The sequence below is a fragment of the Phascolarctos cinereus genome, unplaced genomic scaffold (genome assembly GCF_003287225.1).
Source record: "Phascolarctos cinereus isolate Bilbo 61053 unplaced genomic scaffold, phaCin_HiC Scaffold_4;HRSCAF=312, whole genome shotgun sequence".
Classification (NCBI taxonomy): Eukaryota; Metazoa; Chordata; class Mammalia; order Diprotodontia; family Phascolarctidae; genus Phascolarctos; species Phascolarctos cinereus.
This window is the reverse complement of record NW_027555847.1, coordinates 683,416,253-683,429,688: the sequence shown is the minus strand read 5'-3', so window position 1 is coordinate 683,429,688 and position 13,436 is coordinate 683,416,253. Positions and strand designations below refer to the sequence as shown.

Here is a 13,436-nt window from a genome sequence, read left to right as displayed (position 1 = left end):
AGTCAAAGGACTAAGCAAGGTGAGGAACTGGGGGATAAGGCGGTTTGGAGGAATATTGATGGGGGTTGGAGTCCCCTAGTACAGAGCTTCTTAAACTTTTTATACTAGCAACACCTTTAGCACTTCTTAAACTGTGGGTTGAGACTGTGTGAGGGAAGGAGTTAGGAAGGAGAGAAAGCCTTCGAGGCAGACACTGAATTCACTGAGGAAAGAAGGGGACTGTCCTGAAGGTGAGTAGGCAACAGCTACCAGAATTTTGATTGGGTGGTAGACATGGATTGAGTGAACTTCAAAGAATGAAAGGTTATTAATTGATAGAGTTAGGAGGAGAGCCTGGAAGTGGCAATGGAGAGCAAGAAATATTCTAACTCTTGCAATGCAACCAGTGATGGAAAGGGTGGCTAGGGAGGGTGTGTCATCAAGAGAGAGCCTGGTCTCAGTGAGAGCCAAAAGATGAAAGGAGTGGGAAAGGAAAAGGAAAAGGAAAAGATTTAAGATGAAAGCAAATTTGTTACCAGTGCTCTGAGTATTCCAGAGAGCACAAGTGGAAAAGATGGTAGCTTTAGAGTGTGACATTTGAAGAGCAGTCAGGTGGAGGGGGATGGGCATAAAGGAGTGGACAGTAGGGGGCAGAGAATGGGGTTTGTCTTATAATGGTTAGAAGTTCATGATCACTGAGATCTGGAGGGTATGACTGGGCAAGAGTTTATTAGTGTTAGAGAGAACAGGCATGTCAATTGATGTAAAATTTCAAAAATAATTTTACCATAATTTCTTTAATCTGTGTAAATGCCTTTTAAATATAAATAATTAAAAATATATAATTTTACTTTGAAATAAAATTTATCATCCTACTATCTCTATTTTCTTTGCTGTATGGATTTAAAAAAGTGTTCTGCATTAATTGCTGCAGCTTGGTCTCTCAAAGTCTTCTTAATTTCTGGTCCTTCTACTAATCATTTCAGAATGAGTTCAGGAGGGTTAGTAACGTCACCAGGTGTTTGGTCTCAGGGTTTTGTCTTCTAAGGTTCTGCTTACTTCATTTTGCATCAGCTTAAAGAACTCTTCTCAGGTTTCTATGAATTTATCACTTTCCTTATGTCTTATGTCATTAAATTATTCCATTACAGTCACATACCATATACCTTTGTTCTCAAAAGGAAAGGGGGAGACAGACCACAAAAAGTCCCTTTCCACAAATGAATGTTAGCAAGCATATTTGGACTCAAGATTAAAAGGAAAAGGGGAGTCTTCTCTACCATAATCATTGACTTTCAATGGCCAACAAGATCACTGCTTAGCTCCTGGCTGCCTACCAGTAGCTTCCGTAGAGTCAATATCCAAAAGATTGGTAGGTTAGGTCAAATCTAAGAAGATTAACTCTGATAGGAGGAAAGTTCTGCACTGGGGTTCAAAAAAGCAATTGCACAAATAGGGGATGGGGAAGGCGTGGCTAGATAGCAATTTCTGTGGTGAAAAAGATCTTCAGGTTTTAGTAGGCTGAAAACATGGTAAGAATCAAAATCACAATGTAGTATACAAAAAGCTAGTTTGATCTTAGCCTGAGTTATTGTGTGAGAAATATAGCATGAAGAATGAAGAACGTGGCGGTCCCACTGTACCTTCTCCTTTTGGATCAAGTCTTTATCTCTGGACTCTGGGAATTGGCATAGGCCAAGCCCCCTTATCTGGAACACTCTCCTTCCTCATCTCTGTCTCCTGGTTTTCTTGGCTTTCTTCAAGTCCTAGGTCAAATATCACTTTCTATGGGGACCTTTCCTGATCCTCCTTAATCCCAGTCCCTTCCCTCCAGTGGATTAACTCCTATTTATCTTGTATGTAGCTTGCTTTGCATATATTTATTTGCATATTGTCTTCCCTATTAGACTGTGAGCTCCTCAAGGGCAGGAATTGTCTTTTCCCTCTCTTTGTATCCTCAGTACTCAGCACAGTGCTTGACACACAGTATGTGCTTAACAAATGTTTATTGACTGATTGACTATGCTCAGTTCTGAAGCCATGTTTTAGGAAGGCCTTTGACAAGCTAAAGAATGTCTGGAGGAAGGTGACCAGGATGGTGATGGGTCTGGAGTCCATGCTGTCTGTGGATTGCGGGTGTATAGGTAGGAGAAGAAAAGACAGGAGGATATAATAGTTGCCTTCAAGTATTTGAAGGACTTCGTGTTTGTAGGACCTCAAACTAGTTTCCTTCCTTCTGTGGGACTCAGTTTTGTCATCTGTGAAATGAGAGAGTTGAGTTGGACTCTCAGCCAGGTTTTTTTTTTGTTTTGTTTTTCTTTTTGGCAAGACAATCGGGGTTAAATGACTTGCCCAGGGTCACATAGCTAGTAAGTGTCAAGTGTCTGGGGCCAGATTTGAACTCAGGTTCTCCTGACTCCAAGGCCGGAGCTCTATCCACTGTACCACCTGGCTGCCTTCACAGACAGTATTTAAGGTACCTTCCAGCTCTATATTATATGATTTCTTGGGCTTGTGGGATTTATTCTGCTTGACCCCAGGGGCAATGGAGGGAAGTTGTAGAGAGGCAGATTTATAACTTTCTAACTATTAAAGCCCTCCAAAAGCGAAATGTGCTTCGAAAAGTAGTAAGTTCCCCAACCCTGTCATTGAAGTCTGCAGATTCAGTTGTCAGGGATGCTGTAGGAGGTTGCTTCTTTAGGTAGAGAAGTCTCTGAGACTTCTTTTTGGCCCAGAGAGTCTAGGCTCTTCTTTCTTCTTCTCTTCCTCCCAGTAGACATCCTGAATGATTGCTTCATCCATCCTCTGACACCATGTCCTGTGAGGGTATGGGCGGGGAGAGGTGGGAGAGTGAGTCAGACAGGCAGGGAAGATTAGCTGATGCCAGGACCATGGAAGGGACAGAGGATATTTATGTAAATGATGAGTTGGCCCCCAAGAAGAGAGTCAAGAAGAAAGAGGTCCCAGCAGGTAGCACCAATGGGTGAAAGTGGGGGTGGTGGTAGTGGTGAGGTCTCCTTGGAGGATATGACTCTGCAGGGACGGGGGACAGGGAAACTGAAGGCTAGGGGGCTGGAGCCTTGCCATGATTGAGGGTGTATCTCTCTGTCTCTGCCTTCTCCATATACCTCTATGGATGACATGCAGGTACCCAGAGATCTTCCCTTTAGCCTGCTCTAATCTAAGCCTCGGGTTCATTTCTTCCAGAGTCTGGGAGTAAGGTGGGCTCCAGGATGCCAGAGGGAAGACATTTTAGGTAGAAGGAGAGATTTGAGGCTTGATGGGGAGAGAAAGAGAGGAGGGTTCTGGAAGTTGTGATGTCTATGTTCCTTTAAAAAAGTTTGTATTCTGAACTTAGGAAACACCAAATAAAATGAAGATTTTCATATACAAAATAGAACAGAAAAAAGAGGATTGTTCATGAAACCCCAAACTCCTATTATGCGCTGCTTGCTTTTCCTTTTAAGTATACAATGAAATCGACATGTGACTAAAGCTGCCCTGCTTGTCTGTGTTTTCTTCTGGCCTTCCTTCTGTTCTCTTCCAGGCATTTAAAAATTGCTTCCATGAACCACTTTTCCTTTTCCTTTTTGATGACTCTGTTGCTAGTCCCCACCATCTCCTCCAATTCCCCATCTCTAGCTTAAAAAAAGAAAAAGAAAACCAAACTCTCGTAACAAATGTACACAGTGAAACAAACCACATTCATTTGTTGGTTGTGTCTGAAAATGTATGTTGTTCTATTTCACAAGTCCGTCGCCTCTGTGTCAGGCAGCATGATTCATTAGGGAAGCTTCAGAATCTTGGTGGGACGTCCGGGTTCTTCCAGAGGATGACAAGTGAGGCCTGGTGCTGAGAAATAGGATGCCTTGGTTCTGTGAACCTCTAAAGCCATTGTCTGCTCCCTCCAGGTGCCCAAAGATTTAGAAAGGAGGATGACCCTGACTATGAGAACATCTCTGTGATCACATGGAAGCGGAATGGGGCTCTGGAGCAACAGTCAATGCCCATCCATTGGGGTAAGGACTCTGCCTTGCCCCTTGTCTCACTTCCCCCACAACTCTACTGGTCTCAAACACAGGCTCATCTTAGGGACAGATGGGTCATTGTGGGATGGACAACGTTGGTTAGGGTTGTAGGCAAAAAGAAAACAATCTCTGCCCTCAGGGAGGGGGGAAAACATAGACTTCATATATGTTTTCTATTTGTGTGTATTTGTACATGTTTCCCCAATAGAATGTAAGCAATTTGAGGTCAGGGAGTATTTTGCTTTTGTTTTGTATCCCCAGGACCAAGTGCGGGTCCTAGCACATAGTAAGTAGTTGCTTAATAGATACATATCGAAAGAATGAAAATAATACAAAAAATAATTTCTGAGAGCAAGGGCAGCGGCTGGGGTGGGGGTGGGGAGGGGATCAGGAAAGGCCTGATGTAGGGGGAGGTGACATTCGAGCTGAGCTAGGAATTCTGAGAGGTAGAAGGCAGGAGGGGAATGTGTTCCTGGCATGGGGGACAGCCCATGCAAAGGCGTGGAGATCAGAGAGGGAATGTCCTGGACAAAGTGCAAGTTTAGCTGGAATGTAGAAGGCAGGAAGGGGAGGAATGTATGATGAACTTGGATAGGCTGGAGTTAGATTATAAAGGGATTAAATGCCAGACAGAGGAGTTTAGATTTGGTCTTGGAGGTAGTAGGGAGCCCTTGAAGCTCCTTGAGTAGGGTGGGTAACATGATTAGATCTGTACTTTAGGAAAAACCACTTGGGTAGTTGTGTGTGGGATGAAATAGAGTAGGGGAAGACATGAGTCAGGGAAAGCAACCAGGAAGCTATTGCTATAGCCCAGGGAGAGGTCATAAGACCCTGAACTAAAGTGGTAGATGTGTGAGCAGAGAGGAGGGATGTGGCAGATGTGAAGTTAGAATGGACAAAACCTAGGAAGATTCGAGTTCAAATCCTGCCTCAGACATTTGTTAGCTCTGTGACTCTGGGCAAGTTACTTAGCCTTTCCAGCCTCAGTTTCCTTATCTGTAAAATGAGGAGTTGCACTCTATGATTTTATGATCCTATGAGGGAGAGAGATGGAAGGGTTGAGGCTGAGCTTTCAAACCTAGATGACTAGAAGAAAGGTAGTGTCCAACAGAAATAGGGGCATTAGCAGGAGGGTTGGGTTTAGAAGGAAAGATAGCTAATGCTTTGGACACACAATTATCCACTATGTAAGAGACCCTGTGCAGGAGACTGGGGAGTCCAAAAACACCTGTCTTCCCTTCAAAGAGCTTACAACCTTATAGGAGAAGGCCCAAACACAAGTAAATATAGTTGATAGGGAAATTGAAATCGGTTCAAAGGAAGGGAGAAGTCGAGGAAGGCTTTCTGGAGGGGCCATTGGAACTGGAGTCTGAAGGCTGGCTAGAAATATGACAGGGCAAGGATGCATATGGGTAGTGCGAACAAGGGCAGAGAAGTGGAAGCCCGTGAGGGGCTGTGTTCAAGGGAGCAGAGAGTTGTCCATTTTAGCTAAATCACAGAGTACTCGGAAGGGATTAGTACAGGACTCATTTCTTCATTTGTGGATTCAGTAAACATGGACCAAATACCTGATCCTCAATTTGGGGATATATTATGTAGGTAGTGTGTGAGGTATTCAGGAGGACTAGCACCTCTGGAACTGATGGAGAGGTCCAGGGAAAGAGCTGTGGGGAAACTGAGAAGGGAGAGATCCTTTTCATTGGAGTCGGGAATGTCAGGGGGAGGCTTCCAGGAGGAGGTTACTCCTGAGCTGAGGATGTATAGAGATTAGAGAATTGGTAAGAATCCAGTGGATGCAGAAGGAGGAGAGGCCATTCTGGGTCCAGAGACTAGTGTGATGAAAGGCAAGTAGACAGTGCGGATGGTCTGGTAAAACCTTGTTGGAGTGTAGAGTCCATGGATGGAACCATTATGAGATTCATTCATTCATTCAACGAACGTTCCTTAAGTGCGCAGCATAATACTCTGAGGCAACTCTCCCACCTCCTATTTCCACTGACTGGCTGGGTCTTGTTACATCCCCATCGAACTCTTAGGGTTTGCCCTGAGGAGATGGGGATGTATTTTTCTAGTGCTATAGTTCACCAGCCTGTACCAGTGTGTTTCCTGATATGATTATCAGTTGATATCATTTAGTCAATCAGATGTGTTTGGCTTTTAGAAAGGGATATTTTACTATGTATAGATAGTTTGGTACGAGTAGTTGGTACAAATCTTTCCCTCAAAGGCTGTGACAGACTTTTCCATAAATACGTACAGAGAGAGTTAAGGGAAAAGTGGGCTCAAACTTAGAGGGCACATTGACAATAGTCAATTAAATTAAGTACCTACTATGCTGCCAGGACTCTGCTAAGCACTGGTGATACAAATATGAAAAAAGAAAGTTCCTGACCTCAGGGAGCTTACTTAGCAAGGGATAGATAACACAGCTTCTTCAGGTCATCTTAAGGAAGTCCTCCTCAGGTATAGTGTGCTGATAAATAGAAGCATGTATAGACATATATACACATATACATCTCTATATATTCATACATCTATATATACACATATATATATATGCATATATGTATATATGAATATTATATGACACCTATTTGTGTCTAATGGTGGTTGTCTCTAGGGCAGGGTGGGGAGAAGAAAAGGCATTTGGGGTTAAGTGACTTGCCCAAGGTCACACAGCTAGTAGTATCAAGTGTCTCAGGTGGGATTTGAACTCAGGTCCTCCTGACTCCAAGGCCTGAGCTCTATCCACTGCACCACCTAGCTGCCCCCAAAAAAGAAATTTACGTGATTATTTTGTTGTATATTTGAAAGAAATAGCAAGTTGTGCATTTGCAATTTCACGCGTAATCATCTTTTTTTATTGTACTGTGTTACAGAAATGCCTTTTCTATTTCATAAATTAAAATAAAACTTAATGTTTTAAAATAAAGTATGGCGTACCTTTCCTGCTGGCTTCTTTGTAAAGCCTTGGACCTGCTTTCCTCGCTTCACCCAGTGGGTTCTTGGCTCCAGCTGTTAAAGTTTAGGTGATTGATTACAAACCTTGTCTCCTCCGAATTTCACAAGGTATTCCTTCAGTTATGAATAATGAGGAGGGGGTGAGGAGGGCGCAAGGCTGGGGCTGGGAAGGAGGCATCCTTTCTTCCTCTCCTTCCCCTCCCATCTTCCCAAGCAGGTCCTGTTCAGGGGTTAGGTTGGAATGCTCCTGGCTTGTTCACTTGTTGGCAAAAGTGGTACGGTCCAGGGGTCATTCAACTAGGTCTCTCTCATACTTAGCCCCTGCTGCTTCAGCTCCAAGCAGTTCCTCCGGACGGTGCTTAGTGCACAGACCTGTCCTGTGTCTTTACCTCCTCCTGGCCCTGAGTTTCCTGCTGGGCATTAGCCTGTTGTCTCTGGTGGTGGTGAAAAGTGAGTGTGAGGTGGGGTTGCATGGGAAAGGGGAAAGGGGAGAGGGGAGGGGCATGGCCCTATGTCCCCATACTTGCCTGGGTACCAGGGCTGGGATCCTCTCAGTTCCACCATTGCCTCCAGTTCAGACCCCCATCATCCTATCCAGACTGCACACTACACTCACCTGATCCTATCTCATACCTTCTCCCAGGCCCTAACCACTGCCCTAGGGTGAGCCTCTGCCTGGCTCCTCCAGCCCTTCACCCTCTCTGATTCTTGTCCTGCTTTTCTTTCTGACTTTCCTTCTTTCTGTCTCTTTCTCTGACTTTCTCACCCTCTTTTTAATTCTTCCTCTCTCTCTCTCTCTCTCTCTCTCTCTCTCTCTCTCTCTCTCTCTCTCTCTCTCTCTCTCTGTCTCTCTCTCTGTCTCTCTCTCTCTCTGTCTCTCTCTCTGTCTCTGTCTCTCTCTCTGTCTCTGTCTCTCTCTCTCTGTCTCTCTCTCTCTCTGTCTCTCTCTCTGTCTCTCTCTGTCTCTCTCTCTCTCTCTCTGTCTCTCTCTCTCTCTCTCTCTTCCTCTCCCTCTCCCTCTCCCTCCCCCCGTCTGTCTGTGTCTGTCTGTCTGTCTGTCCTTTAATGTTTCTGTCCTCATTTCTCCATCTCTATTTCCCTACCTCACTCCCCTTATTCCTTCACCTCTTCCCCTGACCGGCTCCAGGCTGAACCCCAGGTTTCCCCTCTCCTTTTTCTTTTCCCCAGGCTCTGATTTTTCTGAGCAGCTGAGGAGTGTGAAGAGTGAGCTGTGGAATGGTGAGGTGGAGGAATTGGGGATTGGGGGTGGTAGTTGTGAGTCTAGGAGGGGCACAAAGGAGCTGTGGGGAAAAGTCAGGCCTGAGTAGGGGGTCAGGATTCAATCTCTGGACACCTGGGAAAGAGAGGGGAAGGGTCACCTCTCCTCTTTCCCTCTTAGCCTTTTTTTCTAAAACATTTTCTCTCTTTCTGTATCTCCTCTGTATCTCTGCCTGTCTGTCTCTCCACTATATTTTCCTCTCTCTTTTTCTTTCTCTTATTTCTCATAATAATGCTGACTATACGAAACATTATGATTTGCAATACATTTTACATAGAGTTTCTCATTTGATCTTTTTTTTTTTTAATTTTTGGTGAGGCAAACAGGGTTAAGTGACTTGCCCAGAGTCACACAACTAGTGAGTGTTATGTGTCTGAGGCCAGATTTGAACTCAGGTCCTCCTGACTCCAGGGCCAATGCTCTACCTAGCTGCCCTCATTTGATCTTTATGTATTTCACATTTACTTGTTTGTGTATATGTTGACTTCCCCCAGCTAGAATGTAAGCCTCTTGAGGACAGCGATTGTCTGTTTTGGTCTTTATCTTTATATCCTCATTGGCTAGCACTTAGTAGGGACTTAAATACTTATTGAACGAACGAATGAATGAATGTCTCTTTCTGGATCTCTCAGTCTCTAGCATCCTCCAGAAAGAGCAGGAAAATACAGAGCAACTGGAGATTAAGATCATTAAAATAAAGGCAATCAGTGATGCCTGTGATGCAATGGTGAAACAAGTTAGTAAAGGTACTTCTTATCCCTCCGCACCCAGTGCTGGGTGAGAGTGAAGGTGGGGGATGGGGGTGGCAGGGTGGAACTGCCCAGTTTGGAGGAGGGGAGAGATACGGGGCCCCAGAGGTTAGGGAAAAAGGAGGGTCTTGGCTAGGGCGATGGGTCTCTGGGGGAGACATCTCTGGGAGAGGCGTATCTGAGGAATAGATAGCTTTGGGAGAGTTATCTCTGAAGGGCTGTATCTGCCTTTAGGGTCTTCTCTCCATCATCTCCTTCTCTTTTGCAGACCTGTCAAGCAAGAGAGAGATCTTGAATATTTTGAATGCTAAAGTAGAAAAACTGGAGAAGGCTCAAAAATCAGGTTAAGCGGGGAGAAATCCTTTATGCAAGGGGGGAGAGAGGTGCAGGAGAAGACTCCCGAAGGGGAGCCTGTCTGATCTTGTGTCTTCCTCCCAGGACCAAATCCGACCCATTCAACTGGCTGAAGATCAGTCTTTCATCTGCAAGACTGGAAGATTTCTCTGACCTGTTTCCCTCCTGTGATCTGGGCGTTTTTGTGCACTAACAAATAGCATGTAACATGCTTTAAGATTCTCAAAGAAAAAGAGAAAAATCAGAATCTGGACATCACTCCCTCTCCTGCTAGTGTGTACTCTTCCAAGCTCACGTCTATGAGTGTACCTCAGTGTGTATAATTCTATCGGGTATGTCCATATGTGTCTTTCTGTGTCTGAGGATTTACAAATAGGGATGAGTGTGTAGGAGAGTAGGGCAGAGGTCACCTCCAGGTATAAGGTGATGCTGGCTGGTCCCAGAAGTTTCCTTTATACTAATGCCCTTGCCTCTTAGGTAGGCACTGGAGGAAGAAAAGACAGGTGGGTGAATTCTAATGCCCAGGGGTTTCCCAGTAGCTCAGTGGGGCCCCTGTTTTTCAGTGGCTTGACCCAGATTTTTAAATTTAAAAAATTTTTTTAAATTTCTATATTTTGTTTTTATATCATCTTTATTTCCCAATAATATTTCCCCAGCATCCAAGCTTGGCTTAAATGTCTATGTACTTCTTACATTTAAAATGTAAAATCATCATTATACAATCTTTTCTTTTTGGTCTGGACCTTTGATTTCATTGGTGGAAAGAATTTCTTGGTGAAGAAGCTCCCTCCGTTATTGCAAATGGACAACACACACAATACAGTTTACAAGCTATTTACTAAGTGAATAGATAATGCAGGGAAGAGTAGAGAACGTGTAATGTCTAACCAGTAACGTACCCTGAAGGAGACCAGGTTTAAATGATGTTGTTAAGGAGAGATGGCCCGGTGCTTTGGCAAAGGCAGGGGAGGATAGATGGACTGCCTTGGTACGCAGCAGGTACCTTTGTGATATCTTCCTTGAAGGCCTTCAGAATGGGAGAAGGAGGGAATAAGCATTTATTGAGCACCTACAATACTCTAGGCATTTTACTGAGTGCTTTACCCTTGAGGTAGGTTCTATTGTGATTCCCATTTTACAGTTGGGGAAACTGAGGCAGACAGTGGTTAAGAGGCTTGCCGAAGAAACACCTAGTAAGTGTCAGAGAATGGATTTGAACACAGGTCTTCCTGACTCCAGGCTCAACATGCTGTCTACTGCACCAACTAGCTAGCTGCCTTAATCTAAATTATTAACTAAACTGTTATGCAAATTCTGAAGTCAATTATGACTGTGGAATTTTGTTTGTTACTGAGGAAAGCATCAGTGGCATGGGGCATGGACCACTGGACTTGAAGCCAGAAAGATCTGAGTTGAAATCCTGCCTCACACACTTATCAGCTTAGAGAGAGAGGTCGAAAAATTTGCAGAATTTCCTCATGGCTTTGGAAATCTCCCACAAGCCGATTTTTAGTTATAATTTATATCATTAATAATAATAACTAGCATTCATATTGTGCCACCTAGCTGCCCCTGAGTTTCCTCAATTCTAAAATGGGGAAAATAAAAGTCCCTACCTCACAGGGCAGTTATGAGAATCAAATGAGATGTTTGTTAAGAGCTTAGCACAGTGCCTGGTATAGCGGGGGCTATATACTTATTCCCTTCCCTCTTAACATTTGGCCCACTCCTGCTCTCAGTCAGATCAATCCTCTGGTCAAGGGCTGGGGAAAGAAGCTTTTAAGTGGGTTAATCTAGGGCCTCTCACCTTTCTTGGTCACATCTTAATTCTATCAAAGTGAGGTCAAGGGGCAGCTAGGTGGCTCAGAGGATAGAGCACCAGCCCTGGAGTCAGGAGGACCTGAGTTCAAATCTGACATCAGACACATGATAGCTGTGTGATCCTTGGCAAGTCACTTAACCCCGATTGCCTCACCAAAACAAAAAAAGAAAAGTGAGGTTGAGAACTCCTTCCTGAACTCTTTAATTGAGATTTCCTCAAAGACAATGTGGTTTGGCCTTTGGTAAGAGGGAAAAGGGATTTAGTGTGAATCCTGGTTTTAGAATCGAGAGTTAATGAAAGACTGAAGAGATTTCTCATTCAGATCAGTCCAAAGACTTCCCTCATTCAGGCAGTCAACAAGCATTTAAGAAGCAGCTAGGGGGTGCAGTGGATAGAGTGCCTGATGTGGAGTCAGGAAGACCAGAGTTCAAATCCGGACTTCAGACACTTACTAGCTGTGTGACCTTGGGCAAGTCACTTAACCCCATTTCCCTCAGATTTCTCATCTATAAAAATGAGCTGAAGAAGGAAATAGCAAACTACTCCATGAAAAGTCCGACATGACTGAAACTATTGAACAACACCAGGCTGGTAGCAGTGTCAGAGTAGAGGAGGGGGCTTATAAGAGGGATGTCAGGAAGGCAAAATCAACAGGCCTTTGGGGGCAGGAGAGAGTGAGGAGTTGAGGAAGATACTTAGGTTGAGAGCCTGGGTAACTGGGAGGATGGTGGTACCCTCTACAGTAATTGGAAATTTAGGAAGGGGGAGAGTTTAGGGGGAAAGATGAGTTCAGTTTTGAACCTGTAGAATCTAAGATGTTTATGAATCTAAAATTGGAGATGTCCAATAAATAGTGGGAGATCAAAGGCTGGAGTCCAGGAGAGAGTTTGGGGCTGGACAACTAAATCTTAGAATCCTCTGTATTAGAGATGATAGTTGAGTCATGGGAGCTAAAGAAATCACCACTAAGAAAAAATACTTCCCTAAATATTTCCCTAATATTTCAGGGACCTTTGTCAGTTTCCACAATGGGTTGGCATGGAATGAATGGTTCGAGATCTGCATTATTTGGAATTCCCAAATACATGAGATCACAGTCCAAATGTAGTATTCAATGGAACAAAAAGATACAGCTGAAAACCATCACTTGTCTGGATGCCTAACTTAACTTGAAACCTCACTTTCACCAAAGGAATAACTGTTCCTCACAACACTGCACAGAGGAGGGTTGAGGGCCATTCCCGCTCAATATAAAGTCGTACATGGGGGAAAGGGATGGTCTCACCTTTTCAGTGAGTATTGACCCCACTCTGAGTTCTTAGGGGTCACTTCCTGAATGCAAACCCTGGAGCCTGGAGATTGTCTTGGGGGGATGGTTTCCCTCAGTGTTCTCCATGTTGTCAACTCTCTCTCCATCCCCATATTTCCCCCAAAGTCCATAGCACCAAGAATTTACATTGAAAATTTCCCACTCAGGCTGCATTTCAAGAGGAATTTGGGTTTTCTGTGTGTCTTGGCATCCTTGGCTTCCCTAGAAACTTGGATGCCTCAAATTGCAGACGCCACTGAGACAAGGGGAGTATTTCCTGCTTACGTGTCATAGGCAGTGACTTCCATCCAGTATCTCCTTGTGGCAAGCTGACTTTCCCTAAAGTCTAAATCAAATGTGCTTCTCAGACACAGTGCGCTTCAGGCCTCTTGTAAAAGCGTGCCTGACCTGTGGGTGTTGGTCTGACCAGCCACAATTGGACACACTGTAACTCAATTCTAGCACAGTGACTTCATTTTATTACTTTTTTAAAAAGATGTTTCTTTCTTTCTTTTCTTTAGCTAGCAATGTGGTTAAGTGACTTGCCCACAGTTACACAGCTAGTAAGCATTATGTGTCCGAGGCAAGATTTGAACTCAGGTCTCCTGAATCCAGAGCTGATGCTTTATCCACTGCACCACAGAGCTGCCCCCATTTTAGTCCTTTTTGAGAAGGAAGGACGATAACTCACCAAGCAAAAGCAGTATACAATTTAATTGTCCATTTGGCAATTCCCTTTGTAGACAATTCCTCCTGAACCCCTGCATGTTGGGTCCTTGCCTGGTGCCACCCAGGAAGAAATGACAGTGACATTTGAAAGAATCAGTCAATATTTATTAGGCACCTATAATGTGTCAGGGCACTCTAGTAGTTGCTAGGGATATGAGTACAAAGAAATAAAACAAGGTCAGCCTTTAAGGGGCTTGTATTCTAAAAGGTGTGTGTGTGTGTGTGT

The 13,436-nt window shown here is 44.1% G+C and overlaps 1 protein-coding gene across 1 annotated transcript; it reads left to right on the top strand.

Annotated features, from left to right (window-relative positions):
* Positions 1-2,837: 2,837 nt before the first annotated feature.
* MCEMP1 (mast cell expressed membrane protein 1) lies at positions 2,838-10,077 on the top strand. The gene is made up of 7 exons (XM_020978142.1): positions 2,838-2,949; positions 3,891-3,998; positions 7,287-7,418; positions 8,157-8,207; positions 8,880-8,993; positions 9,265-9,339; positions 9,435-10,077. The coding sequence occupies exons 1-7, from the start codon at positions 2,871-2,873 to the stop codon at positions 9,461-9,463; spliced, it is 588 nt and encodes a 195-aa protein (XP_020833801.1). The 5' UTR covers positions 2,838-2,870; the 3' UTR covers positions 9,464-10,077.
* The last annotated feature ends 3,359 nt before the right edge of the window (positions 10,078-13,436 follow it).